The sequence below is a fragment of the Panthera tigris genome, chromosome B1 (assembly GCF_018350195.1).
Source record: "Panthera tigris isolate Pti1 chromosome B1, P.tigris_Pti1_mat1.1, whole genome shotgun sequence".
Taxonomy (NCBI): domain Eukaryota; kingdom Metazoa; phylum Chordata; class Mammalia; order Carnivora; family Felidae; genus Panthera; species Panthera tigris.
The window spans coordinates 86,298,490-86,325,668 of NC_056663.1; the positions used below are offsets into that span (position 1 = coordinate 86,298,490).

The 27,179-nt window shown below is 34.1% G+C and overlaps 1 protein-coding gene across 2 annotated transcripts in view; it reads right to left on the reverse strand.

Moving 5' to 3' along the window:
• The window catches only part of NAA15 (N-alpha-acetyltransferase 15, NatA auxiliary subunit), an 84,023-nt gene that overhangs the window by 23,067 nt on the left and 33,777 nt on the right, over positions 1–27,179 (reverse strand). For both annotated transcript variants that reach the window (XM_007091790.3, XM_007091789.3), the window contains exons 2-14: positions 26,019–26,103; positions 23,933–24,037; positions 20,449–20,606; positions 19,505–19,639; positions 17,901–18,054; positions 14,456–14,575; positions 12,758–12,853; positions 12,505–12,611; positions 10,606–10,678; positions 7,428–7,597; positions 6,051–6,203; positions 5,357–5,485; positions 4,047–4,260 (exon numbers count right to left, since the gene is read on the reverse strand). In XM_007091790.3, the coding sequence (XP_007091852.1) occupies positions 4,047–4,260; positions 5,357–5,485; positions 6,051–6,203; positions 7,428–7,597; positions 10,606–10,678; positions 12,505–12,611; positions 12,758–12,853; positions 14,456–14,575; positions 17,901–18,054; positions 19,505–19,639; positions 20,449–20,606; positions 23,933–24,037; positions 26,019–26,103 (1,699 nt within the window). The remainder of the gene's footprint in view (positions 1–4,046; positions 4,261–5,356; positions 5,486–6,050; positions 6,204–7,427; positions 7,598–10,605; positions 10,679–12,504; positions 12,612–12,757; positions 12,854–14,455; positions 14,576–17,900; positions 18,055–19,504; positions 19,640–20,448; positions 20,607–23,932; positions 24,038–26,018; positions 26,104–27,179) is intronic.

Genomic DNA, 27,179 nt, shown 5'->3' on the forward strand with positions numbered 1-27,179 from the left:
CCTCACCAGTGCAGTAAAGCATGGAAAAGAGAGGAATAAATTCTGAAAGAAACCAAACTAATGTTTACAGATTAACATAATAGCTTACATAGAAAATTTTTTAAAAATCAACTGAAAAAACAACTAAACCTAATATCAGAGTTCAATAAGGATACCAACTTGACAAAAATTATAATATTCATTTAGAATACTGTTAACAGATGGGGTGCCTGGGTGGCTCAGTTGGTTGAGCTTCCAACTTCGGCTCAGGTCATGATCTTGTGGTTCATGACTTCGAGCCCCACATTGGGCTCACTGTTCTCAGTGTGCAACCCGTTTCAGATCCTCTCTCCCCCTTTCTCCGCCCCTACCCTGCTTGTACTCTCAAAAATAAATAAACATTAAAAAAATTTTCAGAATACTGTAATGGAAAAAAAGACATGGAGAGATAATGCTAGTAACAAATTCACCAAAGTTATCGGGCAATTAAATAGAAGATACAATGCATTCTAGTATGCAAAGACTTAATAATAATTGTTTAAGATATCCCCACCCCAAACAGTAATCTATATCTTAAATGCGATTCAAATTAAAAATTCCAAAAGAAACTTTCTGGCATCAAGCTAATCATACAGTTCACATATAAGCAAAAATTTGCATGTAAAGGCAAGAAAATTCTAAAGACATAGTATTAGATTAAGAGACAGATAAGAACAGAAAACTGAATACTGATGTCAATATCACAATCTTAACGTCTGTATAGTAAGTTTTGATGTTGTGTTAGAACCAGACACCATATCCACAATTCACTACATCACAGTTTAATATTTTGTTTGTTTATTTGTTTATTTATTTATTTGAAGGAGAGGTTGGGAGACAGAGAGAGAGAGAGAGACAGAGAGAATATCTTAAGCAGGCTCCATGCTCAGCACAGAGACATCGCAGGTGGGCCTCGATCCCATGACTCTGGTATCATGACCTAAGTTGAAATCAAGAGCCAGACGCTGAACTCACTGAGCCACCCATGCGCCACTTTATTTAGCTTCAAAGATTTTATTTTTAAGTAATCTCCACACCCAACGTGGGGCTCGAACTCATAACCCCAAGATCAAGAGTCGTATGCTCCACAAACTGAGCAGCCAGGGTCACCTAAAGATGGCATTTTAAATAAGCAGAGAATATGACAACTTATCAATAAATATTGTTGAGGAATCAGCAGTCTACTTGCAGGTAATAAGCTACCTTCTACCTCACAACAGTATATAAAAATTAACTCCAGGTGATTAACAAATTGTAAACAGAACAGAACAATTGTTATAAGGAAACACAGAAGATATTTATGAATATATTTTAAATTCTGAAGTAGAAAAGCCTTTTTATGAAAGACCTAGAAGTCACAAAAGATTAAAGAAATCTTATCTCATAAAAACTAACACTTTTACATAATAAAAGATACCCACCATAAAGACCTAAATAAAACAGGAAGAAAATTTCTGCAATATATAAATAAGAATTAAAGTCCTGACTATGTAGAAAACTTCTATAAGCCAAGAAGTTGAAAACTAAAATGGGAAAAGATAATCCAAAAACCAAATAATCCAATGAAGAAATGGGCAAAAGACATGTATAGACACTTCTCCAAAGAAAACATTCAGATGACCAACAGACACATGAAAAAATGCTCAACATCACTCATCATCAGGGAAATACACATCAAAACCACAATGAGATACCACCTCACACCAGTCAGAATAGCTAAAATTAACAACTCAGGCAACGACAGATGTTGGCAAGGATGCAGAGAAAGAGAATCTCTTTAGCGCTGTTGGTAGGAATGCAAACTGGTGCAGCCACTCTGGAAAATAGTATGGAGGTTCCTCAAAAAACTAAAAAATAGAACTACCCTACGACCCAGCTATTGCACTACTAGGCATTTACCCATGGGATACAGCTGTGCTGTTTCGAAGAGACACATGCACCCCCATGTTTATAGCAGGACTATCAACAACAGCCAAAGTATGGAAAGAGCCCAAATGTCCATCAATGGATGAATGGATAAAGAAAATGTGGTGTGTACACACACACACAATGGAGTATTACTCAGTAATCAAAAAGAATGAAATCTTGCCATTTGCAACTACGTGGATGGAACTAGAGGGTATTATGCTAAGCAAAATTAGAGAAAGACATGTATCATATGACTTCACTCATATGAGGATTTTAAGATAAATAACAAAAATGTAAAGAATGGATAATTTTCTGTGTTAGCAATAAAATAAAAGATAATCTCACAATACAGTGTGGCAATAAAAACTGACGAACCTCTTAAGAAAGGCAATTTGACACTAGTTCAAATTTTCATACTCTTTAACCGAGTAATTTCCACTTCTAACAATCCATGCTAAATAAACATGTGCAAAATGATGTACAAGGATTTACTATAGCACTGTAACAGTGGGGGGAAAAACACACAAAGGTTCCCACATAGCCCTTAAATGACTGATAATTGTAGTAAGTTTATGCCCAGACGTGGAGCAACACTATGAAAAATAAAAAGTCTAAGTTGCAGAATACCAGGGATAATATGACTCATTTATGAAGCTAAGAAAATAAAACAAATGAAAACCAAACAGTCTCAAAGAACTGCTCTGAAACGTGTGTGTAGAGTTTACATACACATAAATGTAATTGTGCACAAAGGAAACGGAACGCTTTAAACGGATAATCTAAAAGAAGATGACCTACAGGTAAGAGAACAGTGAAAGGAAATTTTCGTATTTGTTAGTACATTTCTGAACTGTTTTAACTTTGTATAATTAAGAGTTAATTGTATATTATTTGTATAATTTGAAGAGAAAGGCAGGAGGAGTGAACAGAAAGAAGTCAGTGAACAAAAGAAGTCAGAGGACAATAACTCTCAGAATCAACAGTTAACTGTTCCATAGATTCTTACTGGCATTTTCTAGTTGAAGCAACAAGTAGAGAGAGTCAAGTGAAATCTGTACGAGGGTTTCAATGTGTGATTTTAGAAAGTTCTTAAGGGTTCCTAGGCAATAGGAAGTAAAATTTAACAACAAATTAACAAAATGATTCTCCTTAGCAGGAAGAAGGATACAGAAAACAACCAACCATAACTTCAGAAGAATAAACTCAGGACTGAATAATAACATCCTGACACACTTCTTACACCCCATCTCCTGTAACATTTTTGCCACAAATTAAGTCACAAAATATCTGGATGTACAATTAATTTATATCCTTCTACATGCCTCTTTCATTTTCATTGAAATTCTTCCCCAAATAATTATCTAAGGAATACTATACATCTGACATCATGGCAGAAAAATAGCACTTTAAAAACTGTCCAAATGATAAATCACTAGGCAATTTTACTAGTTTAATTCCAAGCTGGCTTTTAATAATTTTTTTTTTTTTTTTTTTTTTTTGAGAGACAGCAAGCAAGCATGCACATGCACTCACAAGTGCACGAGCGGGGAAGGGGCAGAAAGGAAGAGAGAATCTTAAGCAGGCTCCAAGCCCGCACAGAGCCCAATGCAGGGCTCTATCCTATGACCATGAGATCATGACCCAAGCAGTAATCAAGGGATGCTTAACTGACTGAACCACCTAGGTGCCCCATCCAAGCTGGCTTTTAATGTTCAAGCAATATTTGCCTCTCAGTAGGTTAATTATAAATAACTATTAAAAAGAAGAAGAACTAGATACACTGACAGGCAACACTAATGATACAGTTAGCAATTTATAGTATCATAGTTAGCAATTTACAGTACTGGGTAAACCAGTTATTAAATGTTAAACTCATGAGATTCAACTTCTTAAAAGCTAATGACCAGTTACAAATTAAATTCTTGCTTTTCAAAGTATAAACAGTATTTTTCTTTCGTTGCGTAGAGAAATTCACAAACGTCCATCATCATTTTCTAAGCATGTATAACATCTTCCCACAGGTGCTTAATAAAAAGCTCAAGAAAAATCTAAACTACACAAAAATATAAATATACATACACATATCACAGCAAACAATAAGAAATCTTTGAATATTATACCTGTATCAGCTTCATGTTCTTTATTCTCATCTGTTAGGGGGTTGTCATGAAGCTTCAAATAGATCTCTATAGCAATTCTTGCTGCTTTGAAGTAAAATGGATGCTGTCGAAGTACATCTTCTAGTTTTAATAAGTCCACATATGATCTAAGGGTAATCTTCCTCATACAGTAAGTATGAAAGTCAAACTGGTCGTCAGTGATTTCTATAAAATGCTAACAAAATCATCTTTTTTATTATACTGAAGTATAACAATGTCAAAAAAAGCTATAGAAATCAAACTTTTAGATTTACTGGTTTCCTATCCATGAAAAAATTAATAAATTAAAAAATATTACATATTACAATCATCCAGTATAAATAAATACTTTCCATATCAAATAAGCAAATACAAGTGACCATCCCCTAGCACAGTATATGGCAAACACCGGGCAATGAATTATTTACTAAATGAAAAGGAAGCACAATCATTTGAAACATATATACTTATTCCTTCTTTAACCATACTTAAATAAAGCTAGCATGACAAATCAAACATTATTAGTATACATAATGATGCAAAAGATTTACACACTAAACATTCAGTTTTTATATTCAGAATGACCTGCGAAGATTATAGTATATAGTATTTGGTAATTTTTCTGAAAATACAAATCTGAGTCCTACGCAATGTTATGTTGGTATGCGAGAGAGAAACCAATTAGTGAAGTAAGTCGAGCAACCACAACCTAGCTCATTTCAACTAAGTTCTGCGGTTCTCGACTTGATAAGAGAAAAAGCATGAAATTATATAAATTATCTTTATCTGTGAAAAACACAAAAAAGGAAAGCCAACCACTAGTGATACAAATGAATCAGAAGTGAAGAGGACTAAGAAAACAATGAATTTATCAAAAAAATGAGGAATGACATAGGCTACAGAAATACCGTAAAAAGACTTCAAAACTTGTACCTTATGAGTATCAAGAGTGTATTGCATCACCAATCAACCCCCAGTTTCTAAGATACCTTAATGAGCTGTGTATTACTGAAGATACAGCAGCAATTTGAAAGAAACATTCAAAAATCAGTAAGAACATAACAAGATGCAAACTCTCCAAATTTTTTACATGAATTCTTGCAGGCAGAGTAGACAATGGGGAAGTCTGCTCATAATATAGTCAGCAACATTTTTATTGAAAAACTGTGAACACTGATATTTAGAAATCACAAGCTGTGAATTACAAAGAGGAAGAAAAGAAAAAACAGTTGCCCCAAACCTTCAACATATAACAGAATAAAATAAGAAACTCACATATATAGGGTACTTACTCTTTCAATCTCATGACATTTCTTAAGTGCTTCACCAAATTTATTCATTGCCTTATAAGCCTGGGCACATTCTGTCTGGAACCACATGCACTGCATTTCATTCAAATTCTCTACTGCTGATGTTCCTTCCTGTATAAAAATTACATGCATTCAAGACCATGTCTTACCAAATACACTATTTCACCATAGAATTTAAGAAGGAAAGTATGGTCTATTGACTTTAATTCTTTCAAAATCACTTTCTGTATTAACCATTTTCAGAATGAGGGAACAGTTATTATAAGAAATTGAAATTATATTTCTAATCACTGGAAAAAAAATGTACCTTTGTAAATAATCAAAAGATCTACATAACTGGGGTTGGAGAGTAACATAAGATACAGAACACTAGTACACAGCAGGTATTCAACTAGTATTAGTTCCTTTCACTCCTAAAAAATTTCATCTGAACACATCTCAATGTAAATCAGAGTTTAAAAACACACTGTACAATAAATAAATAAAAAACAAAAAAGCATTGCACAACCACCTAAAAAGAAAAATGTTTTATACTATTACTGATGTCAGTATTAGTAGCAAAGGGAACTTAATAAAATCCTATTTTGATATTAAAAATATTAGAAAAAAATTTTGAAAAATAAGCAAGGTATACAAGTATAGACTGTTTATTCATAAGAACAGTAGCTGTACAAACCCTTGTAAACTTTGAGCACATTTCTTCAGCCTCTTTTATCAGATTGGCTTTTAGCATGTACTTTGCACACTTCGAATTGATAAATCTGTCTGCTGTGTCCAAGGCCTGGGCTTCATCCATCCACCTTGCAGCTTCTCTAATATTTCCAGCATGCTTATAGGGTAGAAAAGCAAAATAAACCAATCAGTATGCTAATTTTACTAGGCACATAATTAGTTACCTATTGACAGGTAACTAAAACACAAGTGAAAAAAAAGGTATTCTTCTGACTGATCTTAGAACCTTAACCAATATACATGCATACATTTTGATACTTTTCTGGCTACACAGAATATAGGCTCCCTGCTAGTAAAAACTTGCTTTATTGTTTACTGTTATACCTCATTGCTTACAACAGTGCCTGGCTCATAATGAATACTCAACAACAATGGTTAAATTTAAGAATAAATAATAGTCAAAATCTTTAAGTCAGAACAATATAAAGGTCAAAAAAGGCATCATGGTTGAGTATCAGAGAAATTCAGTTAACATACAAGAATACTTATTTAAAAAAATTATTCATCAACACTGAAAAGTAAAAGAAAAAAAAAAAAAAAAGAAGAAAAAATAGGCAAAGGTGTGGCCAAATTTCTACCCTAAAAGAAACATGGACACATCACTGACTATTACTGGGCATTCCAAGATGCATTCTAATTCACATAACTAGTCCATTTGTCAAAGACACAAAACTAATGAGGATAATAACCTGGCTTTGAGAAGTGCTTTTAAAACATCACTTAATTTCATTATTTTTTGGTAAATAAATTGTGAGTTTACATTCTCTTCCCTAAGAGATTTTATTACTAATTTGTATTTGTATTAAGAACGAGAAGAGCCAATTTTATTTTAAGAGGATGCTAAAACATAGGACCAGAGATTCTCAAGAAGGACCAAGAAGTTAAGAAGACATGTAAAACTATAAAATTTTCAGTTTCATTTCAGATACTGATCATGATCATACTCAAATGTTAATAGAAACAAACATTTCACAGCAAATTAATAACGTTTGAGTATCTATACTCTTACAACTTAAAACCAACAAAATAATTAGATATGCGTATGTGTGAATGCATGAAAATACATAATATGAATAACCACATATCTGAATAACCATATACATGTATGTATATCTATGTGTATATATAGACATAAATAAAGTAGCATGACCATGACAAATCTAAAAGTAATCAGACTGAGGAATGCACTATATTCATTCCAGGTTTTACAAGCCATCAAATATATCATTTTTGTTATATCTTTTAGAATTTACAAAGTATAGAAAAAATTCTTTCTAAGACACATTACCTTATAAAAAAAGGGGGGGGGGAAGATTTTTACCTTATAGATTTTAGCTTTCACAAGAAAGAGTTCTATCAATGTAGGTGTACTTTCAATAGCGGTATTTATGTATTCCAAAGCAATCGATGGCTGACCAATTTTGTCATAATGTTGTGCCAAGTAGTACTGGACCCAAAGTAATGTAGTTGGTGGTTCCTCTTTTCCATCATCTTTAAAACGCGGGGGAGGTGGGTGGGAGAGGAAAGAAACCAAGATTAGTCATTAACGTATAGTAAGCGAGTACCCACCTCCAAATGGCTTTATCTTTGTTAATAAGGAAAAATACCTTGAACCATTTATTTACGTATCTAGCTATAAAACTATCCTTAAATTTGTAAGATCTTTCAAAGGGACCATGCTTTCTATTCTGTATGATTTCAGCCCCTAGCACAATGCCTTGAATTTAGTAAGAATTTTATATAATAAATATGGCAGATAAACAAGATAAAGATACAAAAAAAATTACCTAAAAAAAGAAACTAAAAGGAGTCAGGGGAGACAATCAGGGCTAGAACTATGAATGTGTATGGACTAGGAAGTTATTTATGAGAGATGGGAAAAAGGTATCAAAAGAAATTTTTCATTAATGTGAGGCTTAAAAAAACGGGCCTGACTGCTTAATATTTCTAGCTAATATACTAAACTCTACATAAGTATACCTGTGATGTGGTTGAGTTTTGGTGATTATGATATTTTCAATATATGTTAATATTATGCTGATATGCAACGATGCATGATTTAGGTTGAATAAAAACTATACCCAAAAGATGAGGTAAGAAAAAATGCTTACTCTACATTTTAGTTCGTAATTCAACTTCTATATACTCACAAGAAAATGTGTAAGTTAAATATACAACCCACACATTAAAAAATGCTTTTTTATTTCATACCAATATCTAAAATCTAAGAACTGTTATTGCTTTCAAAGAAAGCAACAGACTGCTTATTTTTATCCTAGTAAAAGCAGGATGGCTCAGTGGACAAACAATAGGAGTGGAACTCACCAACTCCCGATCTGATAGATCTGCAACTAAAGTGCTGCATATTCTTGGGCATGTCATTGAACCTCTTCCACATTTGTAAAATATGTAGGAAAATGCTGATAATCAAAGGAACATCATGATGATTAACCAATGAAACCATGGTAACGCCTTTTAAAAAGTATTATTAAAATTAATCTGAGACCTAGAAACAATAATCAACCCAATAGCAACAAGCATCCCAGGTCCTATACTGGGATTTCCCACTGTAAGAACCAGGGTTCCTTTGGAAAAACTATTGATTCCAGGTCTGCTATGGACAGTGTGCCAGATGAACTGGAATATCTTGTCACACTAAACTGCAAAAAAGCTATCAACTACTACCATGGTATGTGAAGGCTGGAACCATTTGAAACTGCAATGACTTAAAACATCAAGTATATTTAAACCCATGAATTCATCATACTTTTAAAATGTGCACTGGCATCTTTGAAGGATGCTACTAAATGAATTCATTATTTTGAAAACTGGGAAACAATAACAAAAAGTAGGAGAGGTAGGGGGGAAAAGCAGAATTCATCTTGGTTTTCCTACATAAACTCAAATACTAGATAAACAGGTAACAGATGAAGGGAAATTTCTCTTGTAAGATAATAGAAAATGAATGATAGAATATCACCAGTTTGTAATTCCTGACAATTGCTAACATACAAAATAAACACTAAATACTTCCTGATGGAAGAACATTCCACCACCCATGAAATAATCTTGTTCACCCTTTAAATTTAAAAGGAAATGGGTGCGTGGGTGGCTCAGTTAGTTAAGTCTCTGGCTTTGGCTCAGGTCATGAGCTCATGGCTTCTGAGTTCAAGCCCCCTTGGGGCTCTCTGCTCTGTCAGCAGAGAGCCTGCTTTGAATCCTCTGTCCTCCTCTCTCTCTGCACCCCCCACCGCTCTCTCACGAGCACGCTCTTTCTCAAATAAACATTAAAAAAAAAAAGAAACTTGGGGCGCCTGGGTGGCTCAGTCGGTTGAACATCCAGCTTCAGCTCAGGTCATGATCTCACGGTTTGTGAGTTCGAGCCCCATGTTGGGTTCTGTGCTGACAGCTCAGAGCCTGGAGCCTGTTTCCGATTCTGTCTCCCTCTCTCTCTGCTCCTCCCCCGCTCGTGCTCTCTCTCTCTCTCTCAAAAATAAACATTAAAAAAAAAATTTTTTTTAAACTTAAATAAAAGGAAACAAAAAACAACGAACCAAAAAAAATAAATAAAAGAAAGAAAAACATGACACACACACATCCCCCAAAAACCTGAATCTTGTTAAGCCTGTCTGTTAGAACCTTTTGCAATGATAGAAATGTTCTGTATTTTCCCTGGGCAATATGGTAGTAGGCACTGGTTTTACATGGTACTGAGCAGCACCTGAAATGTGGCTACTGCAACTCAGGAACTGAATTTTTAATTTTACCAAATTAAAAAAATTTTAATAGTCAAGAACTATCATACTAGACAGTACAGCTCTATATCCAACTACCAATTTACAACAAATCCAGAGGACAGAGGAATAACATGTTAAGTAACACCATGGGAGTTCAGTCAGCAAAATATGGACTGTAGAAAAACTTGAGAAAATATCAAACTTGAAGTATAGATTTCATATGGATCCTCATTCAAACAAACTCCAAAACCAAAAAGGAAAAAAAAAATTTCTAACATAACTAGAAATGTAAGCATGGACTTTTTTGGTATTAAAAAAGTATTAATGTTCAAGTGTGGTGACGATATTATGGTTATGATCATTAGAATGCTGAAATATTCATCCATAAAATGATGTGATGTTCGGGATTTGCTTCAGAATAACACGGGAATGCAGAGAGGGAAGAAGGTTAAGAATATAGATGAAATATGTTCTCCCAGGAGTTAAAAGTTATTGAAACAGGGTGGCTAATAAATGATGAAGGATCATTATAGGACCAGGACTAGTTTTGTAGAAGTTTGAAATTTTACATTTTTTTCAGTAAGATAATTAACCAAATATTTTCACATAATGTGCAAATTAATGCATCTCTATCTTAAAAAGGAAAAAGTTTAAAATATTAAGCTTACTGTCTAAATTATGAATACTGACCTTCTGATTAAGAATTTCACAATACCTTAAAATTTTTAAGATGTTTGTAAAATATAAAAGCTGAGCACTTACCATTAGGATTAAATAACCGGCAGCTTTTTAAAGAGGTTTCATAACCTACTACTAATTCTTCTATGATCGCCACCTAGAGTACAAACACACAAGCACACTTTAATAAAATACCTAAGTGCAGTTACTATTCTTGTACAAAACATGTTATTTACTATTAAAGGGCTAAATCGACATTCCAAATTATGCACACACACCTATGTACACACCCTTTTACAAATCTCTTAACTTTTGGATAAAAATTTAAAAGCAAGTAAACTATACATTTTTGAAGGTGTTCTTTTTTTTAAGGTATTAAGATGTAACTTTCTAAAAACTTAATGGCAACTCCTTTCCCTGCTAGAAAATAATGCATCAAGCTGAGTTAGAAATCAAGAAAAGGTTGGACAAAAAGAGGTAATATTGTAGATGACTTATCTTGGTTCATTTTCATCTCAATTCACATAAATAACACTCAAAATTAATATTTGCCCTTCAGGAATCAAGAATTAAAAACTACATGAAAAGAGAAATTCCAAAAGTTTATGATAGCATCAACTCTCAATTTTATAATCCAAGGGAAAGTATCAATAAAAGTGAAACATGGAACAATAGGTGAGATTCTGAAATCCAGGAGAATGAGTGGCTGTCCAGGTCTGGTTTCTCCTGAGTCATGACTATACCACTTGCTCCTGGCTTTGTAACAGATCTGTGAATACTTTTAATTTATTCATTCCCTCCTTCACTTAAGCCATCTATAATGGATTTCTGTTACTACAGAGGCTGTCCTAAGTGACCTCAATTTAACCGACTCAACAGATTAACACCAGCTCTCTCCATTACCTCAGAAAATTTTGAGGACTGAATGGTCACAGCTAGGTTATTCTGGTGTGCCTATGTTCTTCTGCTCCCACAAGGTGAGCTATATGCTAAGAGTTTTGTTCTCCCAAACCTGTTTGAATCAGTTGCATTATTATCATTATAGAATTTAATTCAATATTATGTAAATTTAAGAAATGAGAACAAAAGAAAAAACTGTTTCAAGCTGAATGGAAAGATTCAAGGATAAATTAGATACTTTTAACCAATTTAAAAGGTTTAAATGACACAACCATAAAGGGGAAAATCATCAAAATATATAGGCTTCTACAATTAAGACTGCTTCACAAGCATCAAGTTTTCACTCTAATGAAACTGAAGACAACAGACCACATGTTATTAATGTGATTTATGCAACTTTTTTTAAAAAGTAAAAGTCATCAAAAAAGCCCATACCTTGGGCCTCTCAATAAAAGACTGGAAAATACGGGCACCTTCCATGCTTTAAGATTAAAGTGTTTAAAAAAAAAAATTAAAGTGTTTATCATGTTTAATTTGTCCCATCTTTCTGATTCTTCAACTGTAACTGATTTCTTTTTATCCAACCAACATGTCTTGATGCCACTGTACTTGCAAGCAATATAATCTAAATTAAGATTAAAACATCCTCTTAATAAGCAATTTGATTATTATACATAGCTAAAAGAGTAAGTTAACTTACTGGGACAGCAAACTCTCCTGACAGATTTTTCTACCAAATAAAAAAGGAGAAAGACTACGAAGCTAAACCTTAGTTTAAAAAACCATTTCTGACTTTTACCATGAAGAGGGATTACAGAAAATACTGAAGAAATCACTACCTTACCAACTTTTCATACTTATGCTGACTCAAAGTATATAGCAGAAATAAAAGTCAAAATAAGCAAACAGTAAGTCACTTGACTAAGAAAGGATGAAAAGAGGCACAGGAGCATTTAAACTGGATAGGAAAACAGACACCAGATTAACAAAATGTGGACTATTGTCCACAGATAATCAAGAATCAACTATTCCAAATACTGAGCAAAGAAATGATAGTGAAAAGAAAATGGTATTTTGCTTTACCTTCTCTTTATCTTTGTATAATGACCTCAAAGTATTGAAGACTGGTGGACAACCCTTGCTGAAATTCATCCTTAGAAATTTATCCAAACATTCTTTAAACTTCTCACCTTGAAAGAAAAATATTCTGTTGACTTGCATTTACCCAGAGAACTCTAAAATGCATACTTTAATTTTAATATGCATACTCATGTATCTAAAACCAAAGAAATTGTAATTCCTAACATCATTTTCATTCCTTTGCAATTATTCTCACCAGATAAAAAGTTTAATGGCAGTCTTCTTGGCACCAGTCCCCTGGGGTATTTAGTCCAGGCCTCCTCATAAATTTTTAGTCGTTCTAACATATTAGCTGCAAATTAAAAAAAAAAAATTTTATAGAAGATTTTAACTGGTTATATTTTTTCTAGTAAATTATAAATTTCTCAAAGTATAAATTCTTACTAAGCAGAAAATTTGAAGGTGAAAAGAAAATTATTTATAATCTAACCACCTAAATATACCGAAAATAATTTTAGACTATTTCTATTATTTTCATATTTTAAATCCCTATAATCATCTAAAATATAGTTTTCTTTATCCTGTTCTGCTTTAGGTACCTTTCAAAATCTGAGGACTTCTTTACTTTAGTTCTGAGAAAGGCTTGATTATTGTGTTTCCATGGCTTCTCCACTATTCTCTTCAGGTTCTCCTTTATTTTGGAATTTTGGGATCTATCCCCTAATCTTCCATTTCTCCATATTTCTTTTTTTTTTTAAGATTTTTCTTTCTTTTTTTAAGTAGGCTCCATGCCCAAAGCAGGGCTTGAACTCACAACCCTGAGATGAAGAGTCAGATGCTCCACTGACAGTCAGCCAGGAGCCCCTCTATATTTCTTTCACTCCGAGAGCTCTCCTCTGTTCAAATCTTCCAGTTCACTAATTTCTCCTCAGCTGTGGCCTCTCTTCCATTCAATCTACTAAGATTTTTTATGTCAATTCCCTCTTTTCATCTTAGATTCTTCCATTACTACCTTGTGCTGGCACGAATGATAACCATTCCTGTGATGGTTTTCCAGAGTAGTACAATATTCTTTGTTATAAGGTTCCTTGCATGTATCAATGTATCAGTAATGACTCACTACCGGTCTTAAGGGAAACAGCCTCAAATCAGATTATCTTGGCTAAAGACCCCATTTGTAGAGGACATGTTTCTAGGCTTATCGTCACAAGTGGGTCCCATTCGGGAGAGGCTGATGGGGGTGTTGTGGGGAGAGTCTCTGGATCCAAGTTCATTTTTAATGATGGAAATTTAGTCCCTCTTCCCACACAGGAAACAGTGCCACTCTTTCAGCATGGCTACATTCATGTGCCCTTGGGAGGCCATGGTGCTGTGACCACAGAAGTTATGCATGCTTCTTCTTCCCTTTAGGGTGACATCTCTAAGTAAGGAGATGTTTCTGTCAGTAGAAATTTCCCTTTCAATTTCTTGATGCTGCCATGCCATGTGTGAATTTTTAAGTTGTTTCTGAATTTTTCTCAACTACTTCTATAAATCTGTAGAAGAGAGGTTTCAGAAAATGCTCAGTCTGCCATATTAAGTCAAAGTCTGCAACTGTAATTTTGTATTTAAATTCTGAATCAATTCGTAACCACTATTTTTCTAGTTATGCTTTTCAATGAGTTAATATTTATCAACAAAGGAAGCAATTAAAACAAAAAGGAAGTTTTAGGGGCGCCTGAGTGGCTCAGTCAGTTGAGTGACTTTGGCTCAGGTCATGATCTCACGCTTCATGGGTTCCAGTCCCATGTTGAGCTTTGTGCCAACAGTGTGGAGGATGCTTCGGATTCTCTGTCTCCCTCTCTCTCTCTGCTCTTTCCCTGCTTGTGCTCTCTCTCCCTCAAAAATAAATAAACGTCACAAAAAAAATTTTTTTTAAAGAAAAAGAAAAGGAAGTTTTTTTGAACAATAGTACCTGGTTTGAGTGCCTTTTCCAGGCCCTTGTAATAGGCCCAGTTTTCAGGATTTCTCTCCTGTAATCCTCTATAAACATCGGCTGCATCTTCCAAACGACCTAACTGCAACAGAAGTTCCCCTGATGAAAAACAAATTAAATCAACTAAATGTCTTTGGATTATAACTTTAATCTTCCCTTAAACTTTCTCTTAAAACCTCCTCAATGCTGGGAAATGGATTTGGTGTCCTAAGTTTCCAATTCCTTTAACAAGACTACCATGTTATTTTGTCTCTTTTTCTGAAGTTCATATTTAGAAATGCCATTCTGTCCACATCCTCAATTTATTCAGGTATTCGTCTAACTCCAAGCTACTTCCCCAAATTCACTGAACACAATCACCAAGACACCATCTACTACTTAATTATTCCTGACATTATACAATTTCAACATCTGAACTCATTAGTTCAATCCAAAACTCTAACCTTATGCCCCCTAATCAATTATAAAAGGATTCTGCTCTATCAGCCCAGTCATGGCCACATTCAAAACCCGCTTTTTTTTCATCTCCTCCAACTACCAGACAGGGTACCTATCCCGCTCTAAGCTGAACGGTCTTGTCGGGTTTAGTCTTGCCTCACTAATCCTAGCCTTCAATCTTAAAGAAAAGCCATTCCTTTTTCTTTAGACCTTTCAATGACTCATAGACTCATTGCTTGTTTTCTCTGGGCTGCATAGCAATCTCATCCCTAAATGACACTAGCAGCCCCAAGTATCAAAATCAGTCTCAAAACTAAGGCTCCCTTATTTACCAATTAAGTCCTGGATCATCCCAAATGTTTGTTTGCTGCGCACCTTCTCACAAAAGGAAGCAGGTCATTAGATGAAGGGACACAGCACTGGTTTCACCAAAAATCTATGAACCCTGAAATTCTTATCATTAATGGGCTTCCATCCACCAAAGGTTATTATTTTCAAATCACAACTTCACCCTTGCATTCTCTGCTCTCATCAGACAATAAAAATGAAACTTACTCAGTGTTCACTGTGTGCCAGTGACTTAAATGTTTCACATGAATTGGATAATACAATTCTCAAAACTCTATGAAATAGGTTAGTATTATTTTCACTATGTTAAAGCAGAAAGAAGTAAATTTGCTTATGGTCTTTCAGATAGTTAATTGTTGGAATCAGGATTTGAATCCAAGTAATTTGGCTAAAAGAGCCCATATTCTTTACATCTGTATCAGTGGCTCTCAGCCAAGGGCACTTCTGCCACCCAGAAGACGTTTGGTAATATCTGCAGATATTTTTTGGTTACCACAATAAGTGGTGCTACTGGTATTCTGGTAAGTAGAAGCTAGGGATGCTGCTAAATTTTCTGCAACATACAGGATGTCGGTCTCGCTACAGTGCCAAGGTTGACAACGGCTCTACACTAACCAAAAACCTACTTCACTAAGAACAAAAAAAAAAAAAAATCCTGCAACTTTTCTTCCCTACACAATACCCATCCAACCTTTCCTTTCCTTAATTTTCTCCCACTTTTTCTTTGCACAGGAACTGGTGGTGTAAGAATTAACAAGGAGACTTTCTGCATAACTATGCCCACTCATCCAATGCAGGAAGTTCCCAAATTATCCAGACCACTAACACAATGTTTTTGTTACTGGAATTTCCAAAAATTAATGTTCTACTCTCGGTTCCTTTCTATTCTTTTTATATACCCTGTCCCCAACATTTGACTCACTGTAAGTGTTCAATACATACTTTCCTGGAATGAAATAATGGCTGTTTCCTATTTCACTTAGGAAAATGGAAACAATTAGAACTCCCAAATGTCCACTATATCTGTATACCTACTTCCCTACATACTCTGTCTTTTCTTGTTACTGTGAACTATTCATGTTGTTATCTAAAGCTAATCCTTCAGTTTACCCACTAGATCGCTCCTCTCTGCTGTATCAAATATTCTGCCTCTACGGGATTATTCTCTAGTGAGCACAAGCACATGCTATTAAAACAAACAAACAAACAAACAAACAAACAAACAAACACTTCCTTTGATCCTGTATTCCATTTCATCTAGCACCACCCCACTTTTGTTCCCCTAGAAAACAAAACTCCTTTTATGAGTCATCAATGCATGCTATCTTTAATTTCTTGACTTCCAATGTCATTTAATTCTACTTGATTTGTGTGGGGTTTTACCACTCTCCTTCCAAATGTTCAGAGAGTGCTTTTGTTAAAATCACCAATGACTTCCAAATTCCTAAAATCCATTGATCAATTCCGAGTCCTCATCTAACTTGATCTGTCAGTCATTCTTTCTCGCTAATACAGTTATCAAAAGGATCAAAATTAAATAATGTACTTAAGAGTATTTTGAAAACTATCCTGTATTTCAATGATGAAACAAAAGGCCAAGCCTTGCACTTACTTGGTCATATAGCTAGTTAGAAGCCAACGAAGGAACCCAAACTAGTTTTTTCCAATTTTGTGATCTTTCCAAAAATCAGAAATCCCCTCTTTTTATAACTAATAGATGGCTAAGGGATGATCAACTCAAATGAAAGATGGCTGTCCTGGATCTGTAGTTCACAAATGAGCTCCAGCAACCTTAGACTTCCATTTTTTCTTGCCAATAGCATTATCCTCTGTTGAAAGTTCATCTGGCAAATAACGGTTATATCTACTATACACAAAAGTATCACTTTTTTAGTGTTCAACTTCAAAAGGAGCCAAAGGAATGTGAAAACAGCACACATCAAGGGCAAAGTGACATTTCAGATGGTAATTCTTAGAAAAGTACTTCTATTTTCAGTTACTTGTTATTCTTTCATTTTCCATAATCTTCCTCAACTTTTAAAACTCTGAGACTCCTTTTGCTCAGCCCTCTAATAAAAGGCAGCATTGGAGATCTTTACTTGGGGATTCCCCCCTCCAATCACAATCCACACACATAAAGTCAAACCTCTGGTTTCAATTCATACTCTATGTCCAGAAAGACATTCAGATAAACCATGAAGACTCCGTGACTGCCCCATATGTACTTTAGTAAAGACTGACTTGCCAATAAATATTACAGTCAATAACACATTCAGTTTTGCTAATAAGCTGTTCCTAAGAAACTTATTCCTCTGTCTTACAAAATTAAGAAATTACCTGTGTTTTGAGCAAGAGCTATTAATATTTTCAAGTAAAAAACATTTTATTTAAAGAAAAATATTGAGCCATTTCATGTAATCACTGTTTTTCACAATTTTTTTTCCAATATCAATAATATCTACTGTTTAAATGTGTATTTTCCCACATTACAAATTACTCAAAGTTCATGAGTAAGACATAGATTTTCTATCAAAAAGTTGAATTATATGCAATTATCAGCAGCAACTAGATTTTTAGCCTTGCTCTTTGTTGTAATTAAATACTAGGATAAGTGTATTCTTTAAAAAAAAAAAAATACCTTTGGTTTCTTCTACAGCAAGTTTATCACAAATCTGCTTTTCATAGGTACAAAGATGTTCCAGGGCTTCTCTATATAGACCTGCTTCCCGAAGAACTTGGTTCTGATATAAAAGGAGTTCACTATATTCATAATCCACTTTATCAGGGGATGTCTATATATGGATATAAGCAATACTAACAGTAAGAATTTTGTTTGCATGTTAGAAAATTGTTTATACACTCAAAATACATATAAGAAGTCAAAGGATAATATCTGATTGCTAAAATTCATTTTTTAAAAATCACTAAATATCTGTCTAGAGAGCAACTAAGTAAATAGTGAAATATTAACTTACAACCCACTGAATAAAGAATCCCTAAGTCCTTATGTATAATAAAAAACAAAAACAAAAACAGGGGAGACAGGAAGGCACTTACTTAACAGTACAATGTCAAATATTTAATAAATCTAGAAAAAATAAGAGAATCACCACTTTGCAACTATCATAAAACAGTTGATTCAGGCAAGAATCAATGAATGTTATAACTACTGGTGAAAGTTTGATGAGGAACAGGCTATTTATAAAATCTCTAACTGTTTACTAAATACAAAGAGGAAAAAAAAATAATTTTTTATAGGTGGCAGACACCATCTTAATGAAGTAATTAAATGGAACAAACAGGGGCGCCTGGGTGGCTCTGGCGGTTAGGCATCCGACTTTGGCTCAGGTCATGATCTCGTGGTTTGTGGGTTCAAGCCCCGTGTTGAGCTCTGTGCTGACAGCTTAGAACGTGGAGCCTGCTTTGGATTCTGTGTCTCCCTCTCTCTCTGCCCTTCTGCCCCCACTCACATTCTCTCTCTCCTTCAAAAATAAATAAACATTAAAAAAAAACAAACATTAAAAAAATAATAATAAATAAATGGAACAAATAGACATTATGCGCCTCTCAATGTGATGAACTGAGAAGGGCTAAACATCACTTCTGTGGTTTCCTGCCAAAAATGCTTAAATATAAACTATAATGAGGAAACATCAAACAAATCCAAGTTGATAGACATTCTACAAAAGCACCTGCTCTACTTCTTCAAAAATATCAAGGTCATGAAATACAAAGAAAGTCTTCAAAACTTCCAGATTAAATCAGACTAAAGAGAAATGACAACTAAGTGATTCGAGTAACGGGGAGAGAAAATCTTAGGATCTAAAAAGGACAATTAATATATTTTGAATATGGGCTGTGGATTAGATAACAATAGTCTATGTTAAATTTCCTAATTTTTTTGAAATCTATATAGTAGTATGTATACAGTTGGTAACTACAGACTTATTCTTAGGAAATATCACAGTGACGGATTTATGAGTAAAGATCATGGTGTCTGCATTACTCAAATGTTTCAGGAAAAAAATTTAAATAGTTACGTAAATATAGAGATTGTAAACGTGTCAAATATTAACAATCAGATAATGTGAGTGAACTCCCATATGGAGTTCTTTGTACTATTGTTGTAACTTTTCTGTAACTTTGAAACTATTTCAAAATAAAAAGTCAGCAAGTCTATGTACACTTCTTTTTATAATTAGAATCAGACCCAGTTTACTAGGTTTGGCTTCTGGTTGTTACCTGTTGAGTTTTCCTAAATTCTTCTAAAATCTTTGCTGCCATTTCATAATCTTCTAATAAATGGTAAGCAATAGCATAACCAATCCATGATGCTCTCTGTGCAGGACGCAGCTGAAGTAACTGATATCTCGTTTCCTTTAAGGGGGAAAAGAAACACCACTTTTTCTTAAGTTTACACTGAAAACGAATTCTTCTTAAAAGGTCATATTAATTTACCCGACAATGCAGAGCAATTTGCAACACAATACTGGAAATAATCATGGAAAATAGCTTTAGACATCCATATTGTGTAGCTTTATAGCTGTAAAAAATTATTTGGTAAGCGGTACAATGAAGCCTCCAAGACAATCTTGTAACTTTTAAAAGTCAAGACCAGATATGTTTTATTATTTCCTGAATTACTTTAAAAGAAAGGGACAGAATGGAAAAGCTAGTACAAAAGAAAAACTTTTTAAAAACTACAGGCCCCACCTACTGAGATCCACAGAAAACAACTGAGCAGGTACTACAAAGACTAAACAGATCTGAATTAATAGACTGATTTAAGGGTTAAAATATAGGTACAAAGACAGAATACTCCTCTCAATGAAGGTAGAAGAAACAAATAAATACACTTTCCAGACAAATGTGAGAACTAAAGGTTGTAGTTACATGTTAATAGGAGACAAAGGCATTGCCTACTTGAGGAACATCAATGTTAATTTTCACTGAATTAACTCCATTCTACACAGTAATCCAACTCTGCCTCAGAGTAAAATAATTTATTGTAAAAATCTGGTTAGTCCAGTCAGAACATATACACGATCACTACTGGGAGGAGATGGGTAAGACTCAATTAAATTGTTTAAGAACAGAAAGTTTTGTTTTCAGGAAGTACTCAAAAGTTTTAAATATTTTAACACCACTTTCCCCTTAGAAGAAAAAAAAATTCCTACTTTACTTACCCTGTAACCCTCAAGATCTCTCATTTGAATCTGTAGTAAAGAAAGGTCCCTTAAGATTTGAAGATTGTCTTTATCCCATTTTAATGCATTTCTGTAACACTTAATAGCTTCATCATATTTCTTGTCTGACCTCTGGAGAAGGCCATAAACATGCCAACCTAAAGGATTTAGTTAAGGATACATCCTACAAGTCAAGAAGTAATATTACTCCAATAATATTCCTCAAGAAACTCAGAAAACTATGGCTATTTATAAAATTACAAGCTTTAAAAACAGGAGAGAATATAAAGATAGTAGTTTAATAGAATGGAAAACAACATAGCTTTTTGAGCCAGAGGAAACATTGGCTGTGATCTTGAACAAGTTATTTAGTCTCGTTATGTTTCTTCAATTATAAAATGTAAATAGAAAGTCTATACAGCATAGTTTTGCAACTAAATGGAAAAGACTGGTACAAAATAAACGCTCAATATACGCTAGGGATTATCTTTATTTTTAAAAGAAAAAAGAGGAAATGGGTATACACATAATTATTTTACATCTTGTGTATTTTCTTTAGCTAACAAGATCCTTAGTATAGAATGCTTAGTGGAGTACAAAGTTCCTAAAAGTCAACACATAGAAGATAAAAGCCACATATAAGTTAAAATTCATTTAGCAAGTAATTATTAAAATATCTTAATAAGTAGGGTGTGGGTGACCGAAATAGACTGTCTCCTGCATTCAAAACATGTAAAGTCTAGCGGCGCCTGGGTGATTCAGTCAGTTAAGCATCTGACTCTTGATTTCGGCTCGGGTCACTATCTCACAGTTTGTGGGTTTGAGCCCTGCATCAGCGCTTCCATCCACCTCTCTCTCTGCCCCTTCCCCACTTGCTCTCACTTGCTCTCTCTCAAATAAACATTAAAAAAAAAAAAAAAGAATAAATTTTAAAAATTTAAAGTCTAATAAGGGCACAGATAAGTAAACTGAGTTACAATAGGTTGTAAAAAAAATGCCATAAAAGGGGGAAAATACATAAATAATTCCATTCCCCTCACACAGGTCTTTTTCACTTTAGATTTTGATTACTGCAGTCACCCATCCTACCTTCAGTCTCTCTGTTTTTATTCTCTATCAGAGTAACCTTTCTAAAAGCCATATAATCAAAAGAGAAGAATTCACTTCCCTTTCCAGAAACTTGTAATGTTTCCCTCCCAAATGAAATTCAAATTTTTCAATCGAACAACTTTAATGCCAGGGATCCTCAACAGAGTCAGTAAAATACATAATGTCTAGGATGGCACAAGTAACTGAAAATACATATTTAATATCATAAATTTTATTTGCAAAATCCTTGCTTTCATAATATAAATGACAAAGTAAAGCTTAACACAATCTTCTCAGTTGGTTGGAACATGTTTTTAAAAGCCTAAGACACACCCCTTCATAATCTGGCCCCTATTACCTATTATTTCAGGACTTGATCACCTCTCTTAAGCATTATAGCAATCTCTTAACTGGCTCTAAACCTCACCCCCTAAAAATTTATACCTAAGGAGTTTAACGTTATTAAAAATTTAAAGAAACGTATGGCTGTCAAGAGGAACACAAATAAGGGGCACGTGGGTGGCTCAGCTGGTTAAGTGTCCAACTCCTGATACTGGCTCAGGTAGTGATCTCATGGTAGGTAGTGAGATCAAGGCCTAGGTCGATCAAACCTGCTCGGGATTCTCCTCTCTCCCTTGCTCTCTGCCCCTCCTTTCCTTGCTTTCTCTCAAAATAAATAAACTTAAAAAAAAAAAAAAAAAGAGGAACACAAATAAATCATAAGTAAATACATACAGAACACTATGTAATCATTAAAAATGATGAAAAGATATCTACGACAGTTATTAACCAATCCTTTGATTACCCTTTGAGTTTCTGCTTACTCCTGCTTTACTCGATTACTGATTTTTTTTTTTGGGGGGGGGGGGGGACAGAGAGAGACAGAGCATGAACGGGGAGGGGCATAGAGAGAGGGAGACACAGAATCGGAAACAGGCTCCAGGCTCCGAGCCATCAGCCCAGAGCCCGACGCGGGGCTCGAACTCACAGACCGCGAGATCGTGACCTGGCTGAAGTCGGACGCTTAACCGACTGCGCCACCCAGGCGCCCCGATTACTGATTATTTTTGAACAAGTTGTAATGCTTTATGTAATACTCGAACATGTTTCTGTATATGCTGCTAATAAGTTCCTTTCTTCACTGGACTATAAATTCCTTGAGCAAAATCTCTATCTTTTCTTCATCTGTAGTATGCCAGAGGCCTAGTAACACTTGAGATTTTGCTAAGTGTCTCAGCACTTAAAATTATGTCAGCTTATAAAGAGATAAAGAAATATCTATTAAAAAACTATTTTAAAAAAGAGCAACCCACAGTTTTTTCTCTATCTTCTATCAGACATTTGTACTTGCTCCTAACTTCACACTTCTCTTAAATGTATCTGGTATAGTATCTTAGCATTATCAGGGACTATGTTAAACATAGAATATATCTCATCATGAAATCTTTACAACACCACAATGAGGTAGGTATGGTTATCCTCATTTTACACAAGAGAATATCCTCATTTTACACAAAAGAAAACTAAGCCCTAAGATCACAGAAAGAAACTGAGGTGAAATTCAAATCCAAGAGAAGCATACTCCAAAGCCTGTGCTATTAATCAGTATACTACAGTGCCTTTATTTTCTCTAAATTTATTATGATGATAAAATCTGCAGGGTACTTCTTTATTTGTAGGTGTGGGAAGAGCTTTCATAAAAACAGTCTCCCCTTATCTGTGGGGGATATGTTTTAAGAACCCCAGTAAATGCCTAAAACAACAGATAGTACTGAAACCTACCTATACTATGTTTTTGCCTATACACAAATACCTACAATAAAGCTTAATTTACAAATTAGGCATGGTAAGAGATTAACAACAGTAACTAATAACAAAATAGAACAGAGCTAAAACAATATACCATAACAAAAGTTATGTGAGTGTGGTCTCTCTTGCAAATATTTTACTGTACCATACTTACCCTTTATCTTGTGATGTAAGATGATAAAATGCCTACATGAGATGAAGTGAGGTGAATAACGTAGGCATTGTGATGCCATTACTGACCTGATAGTGCATGAGAATGATAGTGTGCTTCCAGACCACAGCTGACCTCGGGTAACTGAAACTGCAGAAAGGAAAAATGACCATGGCGGGGGGGGGGGGGGGGGGGGCGGCAGCACTATAGTATTTTAAAAGGCAAGTCCAATCTACCTGAACAGAACTAATGTTAGAAAAAAGGTAGGGTACATAAAAATATTCCATGAAGACAACTGTGGTTATTGAATGTGAAAAAGAAATCATCTCCTCCAGAGTTACACAGTGAGAGGAATCTAAAATTTCTGATTCCCAAATTGCTATCTTAGCTCATGATCCCCCAATCCAATTCTTAAACATATCTCAAAAAGGATACACACATGACTCCTCAAGTCATTTCTCAAACCTCTACGAACCAATTCATAAGCTTCTTCTTTTTTCCCCAAACAGTTCAATGTTAATCCTTTCATAGCCAGGGTTTCTATTAAAGGAAGGAAGGAAGGAAGGAAGGAAGGAAGGAAGGAAGGAAGGAAGGAAGGAAGGAAAAAAGAAAGAATAATTAAACACAAAGAATAATTAACAAAAAAAGTAATCATAATCTCAAAAACAAATGTTACATTACCCTGAGAATTTAAACCTTCAAGGAGATTGTTTAGAAACTTTCCAGATTTGTACATAATTAAAATATTTAAAAAATTGACAAACCAAGTAAACACATTTCTATTGTCGAGGCATCCCTAGAATTTTTTTTTAGACTAAAAGATACACAAATGCAGGAACATGTGGAAATTCGTGTGCTAACAAGATACCATGACTCTACTGTTCTTCAAGGGAATTCCATGGGGTCACCTCACATAATCATTCAAGTAGAGAAAACTTTACCTTAAAACAGACTTTATTTCTGTGAACCCAAGTTACATTAAGATTAAATTCACTGTCCAATGATTAAAACATACACATAAACTGTCTACATTTCTCATTTCCATAAATTTATTTTTAATTGACTCTGGAACACATAAGAAAAACGTCAGACATCTGTCACTCAATCAAAAAGATTAACAGAGAGTTGAGGGAAATAACTAAGTTTTCAGAAAAAGAAAAGAAAAAAGACATCTAATTTTATAATGTCTGTGTTATGAAGCATACAGGAATAAAAAATATTCGTTATGATTTACCAAACATTTAGGACTGAAATTTGTAACTTATAGAAAAATTAATTCGAAATAAAATGTAAAAATTAAAAGTATTACCCCAAGAAAAAGTCAACATTTATAGAAAAATAAAGATAAAGAAATAGAAGAGGGGGGGGGAAACTGTGTACAAATCATTATAAATCATGTATAACTTTCAAGGAAAAGGAAGCAAACAAAATATATTTGGCAAGTAGCCAATTAACAAGGTCCTGCATAAGAAATTCTTTGTTGTCAAATATGTAGTCTGTTCATACAAGTTTTACCAAACATCTTAAAGTGCCTTAATTAATGAAACTCTGGGCTGCCATTAAGTCTTAGACAAACCATCATTTTATGTACTGTTAAAACACTTTCAATTAAATTATGGCACCTTATATGCAATCTGATTTCAGATTCATTAACATACAAGGGGAAACTGCATTTTAGAAACAATAAAATTTGGCATTCTGCTGTATTGAAACTCTATCATGACTATAGTACTGAAAGTTACTTTACCAGTATACATACTTTAGAAAGGTATATGAAACAACGTACTATCCATCTAACAAAAAAACATTTATTTTTAACAAGGACAAAGATATATTAGGTACTTTTATTTCTACTGCTTTCCACCTCCAAACAATTTTATTATAGTAAAAGTATGCAGGAGTAAAGAGAGCCGACTGTACAAATCTGGCCAATGAAAGCTTAGTTTTCCTTTGCATCTTCACAAGTTAAGCCATGCACTTTTCTCTTACCCTACAAACACCTCACTGTCCAATCTTCTATCCTCCCATAGGCAAAAGCTATGTAAATTTTCAGAACGTTCCAATATACAAATATGTCATAATACAAGACAGTTTTGAAAAATTAACATACAATGCTAAATAAAAAGATGCTGGCTCATGAGCAATGGACAAAATGGGCACTTTCTGAATAAGCTTATGTAAGAAATCAAATTTTTCCAACTCAAAAGTTCTAAAGCAAATTTTTTTCTAATAACATCTTAAATAAACTTATTTATTAAACTTACGCATATTTTTCCTCAGCCTTTTCTACAGCACTAATCTTCAAAACAGGAATAAACCAGAAATCAAGTAGACTGTGTTAATTTTTATGACATTAATTTCAAACTATAGTATTAAACATCTTACAAAAGTCAAGGATAAGGTCCATTCTCTCCAAAAACTAGTTAAGGCAGCTGAGTAATAGAACCCAAAAACATGAAGCCACACAAGTTAGCAAAGCCCTATTTACTTACACTTACAAACACAGGGTATTTATACTTACCTCCATGCTCTGCAAATTTGGGATTAGAGAGGATTTGTTTACAGAACTTCAACCCATTTCGATACTGTTTATGTTCATAACATCTCTGTCAAAACAAAAAAGAAAAATTTGAATTTAGCAAGAAATGCAAACAATTTTAAACTCAATCCTAAAATTTTGATTGCTAAATACAACAGAATCATCAAATGTTACTTCCATATTCTCCTAAATCCCACTAAAATGCCAGTTAAAACAAAAACAAAAAAACCCTGAAGATTCAAATAAATAAAGTAAAACCAAGACAAAGAGACACCATATAGATTAGGAAAAATAAGAAATCATCAGCTCACAAAGGTACCTGGGAGGCTCAGCTGGCTAAGCATCTGACTCCTAATTTTGGTTCAGTCATGATTTCAGGGTTCATGGGATTGAGCCCCGTGTCAGCTCTGTGCTGGGTGTGAAGCCTGCTTAAGATTCTCTCTCTCCCTCTCTCTCTGTCCCTCCCCCCCAAAATAAATAAACATTTTTTAAAAATTTATTAAAAAACCATCAACTCACTCTAAAAAGTCCAAATGTTACAGAAAATGAAAACTGGAAAAAAAAAATAAAGGTATGGAAATTATATTTTAAAGCAATATTTTCATTTTACTGAAGGAAAGAAGTTTCTCAAGCCACAAGGGATGAATATATGCATGCAAAATATAAAGAAGAAAGAAAAGACCTATACCATTATAATAAGATCATCATAATAAAATTTCAAAGCCTTGAAAACAAAGAAAACGTCCTTAAAAACTTCCAGAGTGGGAAAAAAAGGCACATAAAAGGATCTGTAATTAGAATGGCACTGAGCTTTTATTCCAAAATAATAATGGAATACTGCTAAAAGCTAGAAAACATCTATACAGCCTTCAAAATTCAGAGTGAAATCCAGTTCCAGTCTAGAATTCTATGCCCAACCAAATTATCAATCAAGTTTATGAGTAAAATGACATTTAAAGGCTTCTCAGAAAACTAAAATTTTACCTCTACACACTCTTCCTTAGGAAGCCATTAAGAGGAATCAAAACAAACAAAAGACAACATGGTACTGGTAAATAAATCTAATGCAGGGGAAAAAGAAAATTAGAGAACGACCACTCCAAAATAAAATAGGAAGCCAAAGTCCACCATGGACTAGGCTTC